Consider the following 7,791-nt stretch of genomic DNA (forward strand, 5'->3'; position numbering starts at 1 on the left):
TAGCAGGGACTGCACAGAAATGTTGGGAAAGAAGATCTCTGTCCCATACGTGCCCTAGGCCACCTCTGTCCATGACTCCCGTGACTGTTGCTCCTGCAGAATGGGGGACTTATCTCTCTTTTTTCTGTCACAGCAGCTACCCAGGTCTGCACCTGCTGAGCAAGCCTTGCTGCCCAAACCTGACTGGGATATCCCTCTCCTGGACCAAACTCCCCACTGCTCCTCCTCCACACCTTGGCCTCCCCTCCCCCACCTGACACCAAATAAAGCCCTTTAGCTGTCCTCTGGCTCAGCCTGTCTGTGAGGGGCCTTGGGTGGGCTTGAAGAGCCCTGCTGGCAGCAGAGACATGGGAAAAAGTTCAGCAACACTGATGGGCTGGTGCCCAAGGAGCATGGCATCTGACTTTCCTGGAGAGCCATGTGAGGTCCTAGAGCCCCACCTGGTGAGCCACTGGCTGTCAGGCTGGACCCTGTCAGGAGTGGCTGAGAAGCCCCTGGGAAGAGGGCTGTGAGGGGTCATCAGGGCTTTGGGCAGTGTGACTGTTACCACCAGGCTCCTAGTCCAGGAGAAAGACCCCTGCTTGAGAAACCTAGCTCAGTGACAGGGTGGAGCTAGGGTGGGTAGCTCCTCCATCATGTACCCTCAGAAAACACAGAAGCAGCCACAGCCTCCCTCAGCCCAGTTCCCCACCCCAGGGCTCTGCCACTGTTTCTTCCAAGGACAAGGGTTTAGGGTTTCACTGTCCAATAGGTACATGGTATCCAGAGTGTGGGAGAAGATGCCCCAACCCCAGGTGATCAGTATGGCCTCTAAGTGCAAATCCCAAGGTGCTGGCTGTCCAGTGTTGGATTCTAGCGTCCAAACACCAAGGAGGAGTCGCCCCCAGAGACCACCTCACACACCACAGCCGATGCAAAAGCATGAGGATTTTATTAATTCTGTCATGACAGGGTCCCCCAGCATTCGGGAAGCTGAGAGACCTCGAATAGCTGGTACAGTCTACTTTTAAAGGGGCCACAGAAGCAAGGGGGGTTGTTCTTTGACTATTCTGATTGGCTTATTCGAAAGGGCTATTACCAATAATTGACTGGAGAGCTGTTGCCAGATCAGATGAGGTAAGAGGTCATTTTGACCCCGTTTCCCAGGGGACCGAACCAAAACATACGTATATGGGTAATTGTTCAGGAACTGAGTACGTGCAAGTGTAGCTGTTAGATCCTTGGTTCCCAGGGGAGGAGGGGGGAAGCACTATGGCACAGAGGCTGAGAGGATTCAGAATTGTCAAAAATGGCTTTAGGATTGTCTTAAAGTCTTACACCAGCATGTCACCTCTGCTGAGAGTTGCTGGAACTCAGGCAAGTGTCCCTCAGCTCAGTGACCCTCCAGTCTAACTTTGCCTGATTGGCTGTTCTCTCTGAATTCCTCTCCTTCTGGACTTAGAAGTTCCTAAGGGGGAGGGGGGCTGCTCTGCAGGTACAGGTGGGGCCTGAGGCCTCTATGCTCTTTGGAGGGCAGAGCCTGGCCAGGCTGGATCCCACATACCAGGCTCTCTTTTTGATTGAGACAGGGACTATGCATTGATTTAACTGTGGACCCCAGAATACCCTCAAATTCAAAAAGTTGATGCTATTCTCTTTTGTAACGAGTAATTCAGAAAAACTTCTAATTGAATCTAAAATATGCAGACCCCAATCTGACACCACACCCCACACCAGTTTCACAGCTCCCTGCCCCCTGCCGTGGGTCAGTACTAGGACTGAGCTGTGACCCTGGGCACTGGGTGTGATAGCTCAGGGCTGTGACTGTGCCCTGGAGCAGTAGCAGAATCCTAGCAGGACACAGAGTGAAGAGGCCTCCTCTCCTGCCAGCTGCCCTGCACTGAGCCTTTTGACTTCCTGCGCTTCATTACTGCTGGAAGGGAAGCACCAGGGACTCCATTTGGGCAGGGACCACTTCCTTTCTTTGAACTTGGAACCCATTTTCCTTAAAGACATACTGACCAACCAACCATCTTGTGGTTCGCCGTGGTTTGTTGGCCTCTTTTGACCTGGACAGAGCTTTTTCAGGTGGTCTGATCACGTGTTAGCCGCTGGGCAGATAGCAAGATAGAGCCAAAGGCACTTTAAAAATGTTGTGTTTCCACCAGTCTGTTTATGCAGGAATGCACAAGTTACAGCCTAGGTGTGGCAGTCATGGTACAGCTTTATGGACACAGAGCTCTTTCCAGCTGTACCTGGGTTCTGGGATTGAATCAAGTGGTCAGAGTGGGTGCATCTAGTGTGCTTCTTACTCACAGAGTGACCCTGCTGGTACCAATGGTGTTTTCTCTTTGCCACAGTTAAGGAACTAGAGGCCCCTAAGGACGGGATCTTCACACTAGTGTGTTAGTTTTCTCTGCTCTGCTAAAATACTCTGGCATCTCGACTTAAGTAGGGAGTTTGGCTCACAGTTTCAGACCACAGTCTGTCAAGAAGCCAAGGTGGCAGCAGCTAGAGGGAACTGGTCACATCAAATCCACAGTCAAGCAGCACAGACTGGGCCAGCCAGAAGACTCAGGGTAAACCAGCTTGTCACCAAGCCTGATCCTGAGTTTAGTCCTCGCGTCTCACATGAGGAAGGAGAGGCTTGATTCCTGTAAGCTGTCTTCTGATGTCTACAAGGTACCGTGTCATCTGAACACACATGCACACGCATGCTCTCATTCAATGAAATTAAATAATAAAATGTGATATAAAATTAAAACAGCATAGGCTGATGGATGGGTGTGTTCAGCCTAATTTTTTCTTTTTATACATCTTAGAATCCCAGCCCAGAGAATGGATCACCCACAGTGGACAGTTAACCACCTCAGCAAACCTAACCAAGACAATCCCCACAGGCGTGCTCAACTCTTCTTCCTGATGATTTCCATGAGGCCGACAATGGAATGGACAACCACAGCTCCCACCTGGAGGGTGCTACTCAGTCAATTCTGTCTGTCCTGTGGATGGTGTTTAGCGTCTGAGCACTGCGTGCCAGGCTGTTGGAAGCTTTACCTCTGCCTATGTCAATAGGGATCACTGAAGCACTACAGGAAAAATGTTCAACATAACCAGCAAAGCAAACGTGTATTGGTAAATGTATTTTCTTGAAAAGTCAGTGCTCTTTGGAGGTATTTTCACTAGCTCAGTTGTAAATTCTGTCTTTTTTTTTTTTTTTTGAGGGGGAAAGTGGGGAAAGGTTGAGAGACCAAAACTACAGATGACAAAAGACATATCAGGTGGCTAGAATCACAGAGTGTCACTGCAGAGATGGGGGCACTGCACAGCTCCGAGCAGCCACCCAGGGTAGCCTGAGGGGCCCCTTATCTAGAGCCCTTGACTCAGTCAATCACAGGCTCATGGCTTCAATGAGAGAAGAATTTCAGGATGAACCTGTATGAAGCAGAGTTGGAGAAGGGGTTCAAAGAGAAAGTTCAGGAAGAGAATACAGGAACTCCAGATTTGGGGGCACGGCCTTCACAAAGGAGAGAGTCACAGTTTAGTATATGATGCTGATACCTAAGTTACATACACAGGTGACAGGAGAGACACTCAGGGAAACAATAGAACATTCCCCGTTCTCAAGGGGGAGCTGCTCTTTAGTACTCTCTTGGTGACTCTCAAATTCTATCTCAAAGTAGATACTCAAGACTCAAGAATACAGGCTCTCAAAATTTAAATAAGTCCTCATTAATATAAAAACCCAGAAGAATTAACAGTAAACATAAATATTAAATTAGTATCATTTTTTTCTTTTTACTTCCTTTCTTCTTTCTATTTCTTTTCTTACTTTCTTCTTTCTTTCTTTCTTTTCTTTTCTTTTTCTTTTTTTTTTGAGACAGGGCTTCTCTGTGTAGCCTTGGCTGTTCTGGAACTTGCTTTGTAGACTGGGCTGGCCTCAAAGTCTAGTTCTGCCTGCCTTTGCCTCCCAAGCGCTGGGATTAAAGTCATGTGCCACCGTTTACTTTTTAGTCTTTTTTAATTTTTCTTTAAAATACATCATCTTTCTATACATTAAATGAAAAATCATTTAAACATTAAAAATAAATAAACACAAAAAATAAAATTAACTTTCTAAGAAAATTCAATTATTTGAAAATAAAGCACAAGAGGCAGGGTGGTGGTGGCACATGCCTGTAATCTCAGCACTCGGGAGGCAGAGGCAGGAAGATTTCTGTGAGTTTGAGGCCAGCCTGGTCTACAAGAGCTAGTTCCAGGACAGGATCCAAAGCTACAGAGAAACCCCATCTCAAAAAAACAAAAAAGAAAATAAAGCACAAGAAAACCCTATAAGGTGTATGTGGGTTATACCCAACCTAATTACATATAATTTCATATAAAATACTTTATTCTTTTTAAAAAAGAATTATTTATTTTTATGTATATTGGTGTTTTGTTTTCATGTATATCTGTACACCATGTCCAGGCAGTGCCTGTGGGGGCCAAGAGGATGTAGATTGTTACGAGCTAGACCACCCTAAAGGAATCAAATCTGCAGACTCTGGAAGAGCAGCCAGTACTCTTAATCCCTGAGCCATCTCTCTACCACTTAGAGTGTTTTTCCTTTATAAGGGGCTGGGAGACTATCCAGTCAGTCAAGAGCTTGCTGTGAAAGTATGAGGATAGGGGCTTGATCTTCAGAATCCATGTTAAAAACAAACAAACAAACAAAAGTCATGGAGATGTGACCCCAGCACTGGGGAGTTGAAGGCAGGAGGATGTCCAACCTAGCCTAATCGATCAGAAAGTGAACTTGTCTGAAACTAACATTGTGGATGGCATCTTGACGAAGAACCCCTGAGGTTGACTTCTGACCTTCACGTGTGTGAACACACACACACACACACGGACACACGGACACACAAAAAGTGTTTATTCCTCAAGCCTTTTTTGTATCTGTGTGAAACATCTGTAACTCATTCAGATCTTTAATCCACATCTCAAATTGCTGTCAGAGATATTGTCTAGAAACCAGAAATCGTATGTATCTTACCAGGGTTCTTTTACATCATTTGTTAAATTCGGTATAGATTAAGGAAAGAAAAGAGAAAAATAAAACTAGATCTTTTGATTTTAGGAATTCTGCAATCTGGACTTTCTTGTTTGTTTCAGAAAGGTTCTTACTTTGTAGGCCAGGGTATCCTGAAAGCCAGTCAGACTGAATTTAGGGTAATCCCCCTGTTTTAGCCGACATAGGAGCTGCCTTGCCTGCCTGACATTATGTAACACTTAATTGTAAAGTATTTTAGAATTTTGGTTCACACCTAGATTTAATGTGTTACTCACATATGTTTGTATCTACACTCTAGACAATTGCAGGTGCCCTTTAAGCATGCAAACATTGTATCTTCATTACAGAGTGTGGGGGTGCTGCTGGGGAATTGGCTCTGCATTTAGGACCTCTTGCAGACCTCCTGGATTCGGTTCCCAGCACTCACAGAGAGGCTCACAGTGCTGTAACTCCAGGTCCAGGGGCTCTGACGTGCTCTTTGGGTCTCCATGGGCATGAGACATGCAGGTAAATAAGGTAAAATTTGCCTTACATAGATGCAGGCAAATCACTCATACATATAAAGCAATATAAGTAAATATAAAAAATAGTATGGCTTTAAGAAAACCCGTAAAAAAGACACCACGCCAGTATTTCACGAAGATCCCTATACATGCATTTATTGCAGAAGTTTTCACAATAGCGGTTATGGAACCAAGATGCCAGTCAAAAAAGGAACAAAGATATGGCTTATATGTGGAAATGGAATATTTTTAGTCATAAATAAGAGCAATGTATGTCATTTTCAGGCTGTGGATGAAATCGGAGATTATCATAGTAAGTTTCAGAGAGACAAAATATCTTTGTTTCTCTCATTCGTCGGTTCCAGATTTTATAAATACATAAAATCATACATGTTACAGATGACATGAAAGTAGATGAGAAACCGGGCGAACAACGAGGACTAAGGGAGGTGGAGGAGTACAAAATAGCAGGGAATGAGCAAGAGAGAGAGTTCGCTGGAAATAGGTCATGTGCAGGCAGGAAAACATATCCTGGGCATGCAGGACGCGGCGCCTCTAGCCTCTCTCCATAAGGTGGCGCGATACTTTGAGCGTGGTGTCTGGCGGCTAGCAGTCGCCTCCTCCCTGTGCTCCTGACGGAGACCAAGGCCTGGTGAAGGGATTGCCGGGATTGTAGGAAGTGATCCCGGGGAAGGGGAGTGGTTCGGGACCGATGCGCACCGCGCCAGGTTTCCGCAGCAGCCCTGCTCGCCTTGGTGTGGCCCGCAAACGCACAGCCGCGACCATGCCCCTCCACGTGAGCCTCGCCAACGGCAACCGGGACCTGGACTACGACTCGGTGCAGCCATACTTCATGTGCGACGATGAGGAGGAGGACATGCAGGAGCAGCCGCCGCAGCCGCCAGCGCCCAGCGAGGACATTTGGAAGAAATTCGAGCTGCTGCCCACACCGCGCCCGTCCCCGGGCCACGCCGGCCTCTACTCACCTTCCAGCGAAGCGGTCGCCGGGTCTCTCTCCCCCAGGGAACACGACGGTGACAGCTTCTACCATGAAGACCTGCTGGAGATGATGCCCGAGCTGCCAGGAGGAGAGGCGGTGAAGCACAGCTTCGTCTGCGACCCGGACGACGAGACCTTCGTGAAGAACATCATTCTGCAGGACTGTATGTGGAATGGCTTCTCGGCCTCTGCCAAGCTGGTTTCCAAGCTGGACTCCTACCAGGCTGTGCGCAAAGAAGGCACCAGCGCGAGCCCGGCCGGGGACACTGAGCCTGCGACGCCTCCAGACTGCACCTGCAACACCTGAGCGCACAGCCCTGGGTCTTCAGACTGTAAGCTTCAGCCATGTTAACTGCCTCAAATTCTGGGCGTAAGAGAACCCCCTCCCCCTTTTCTTTTTTTAAAGCTTGCCATCCTTCCTCACTCCCCTTAACAGATTTGTATTTGTTTAATAAAAAGTCTTAACGTTTATCAATTTTCCAATGTTACTGGACCCTTAAATGTAAATAACTTCAATAAAACACTTTATCAGTTGTACGAGATCTTCAAATATGAAGTTTAAAAGTATATTTTCCTTTTTAAAGTCGATTATTTTCTATTGTTTTTAAGAGAAACAAAATAATTAGGAAATATATTGAGCCCACGCTAAGGAAATAGCGTTATGAAATAAAAAAAACCAAGAAGCTACAGAAAATACTACGATTGAAAGTATGGTAGAAGAAAGAGAGGAAATTTATATGACTAAAAGGAAAAAATAAAATAAACAAAAAAGGAAAAGACAAAAGATAGTCCAATAATGAAACCAATGCATAAACAAAATTTTAAAAATAGACCAACGGGTTTAAAACTAGGACCATAATTTTAAAAATAGAATAAAGGTACTGTTGAAGCACAGAAAACGGAAAAGGGTGACTCGCAGGAGACAAGGGAAAAAAAACACCAAAGTGTCGGTGTTTCCTTCTGGGTCCTGTGAATTTGGAGGCGGCCAGGTGCATGGGGTGTATGGCGTCAGCTGAGCTTGTGGACTCTTCTTTCTCCCATTTAGGCTGTGCTGGCCCCCACGTGGGACAAATGAACACAGGAGCTGTCGTCACTTTGGTATTTTCATTCGCGTACCAGGGACCTCTGCTGGCCACACTTGGCTTTGCAGTCTGAGTGCTGTGCCGTCCCTCTTTCCCCCTCACCGTCCTGCACTTCCTCAGCCCCTACCCAGGAGTAGCTAAAGTTCCAGCTGAGGGGAAGGGAGGGTCTCCGAGT

General features: G+C 46.6%; 1 protein-coding gene across 1 annotated transcript; it reads left to right on the forward strand.

The window, feature by feature from the left end:
- Positions 1 to 6,163: 6,163 nt before the first annotated feature.
- On the forward strand, positions 6,164 to 7,071 carry LOC121462860 (protein B-Myc-like). Its single transcript, XM_041674823.1, has one exon. The coding sequence runs from the start codon at positions 6,248 to 6,250 to the stop codon at positions 6,839 to 6,841; it is 594 nt and encodes a 197-aa protein (XP_041530757.1). The 5' UTR covers positions 6,164 to 6,247; the 3' UTR covers positions 6,842 to 7,071.
- The last annotated feature ends 720 nt before the right edge of the window (positions 7,072 to 7,791 follow it).

Source organism: Microtus oregoni, unplaced genomic scaffold (assembly GCF_018167655.1).
Source record: "Microtus oregoni isolate MIOR12 unplaced genomic scaffold, Mior012 000025F_ref0000491, whole genome shotgun sequence".
In the NCBI taxonomy this organism is placed as follows: Eukaryota; Metazoa; Chordata; class Mammalia; order Rodentia; family Cricetidae; genus Microtus; species Microtus oregoni.

Coding starts and splice junctions, on each gene's coding strand:
- LOC121462860 (XM_041674823.1), top strand. CDS start 6,248: ATGCGCACCGCGCCAGGTTTCCGCAGCAGCCCTGCTCGCCTTGGTGTG.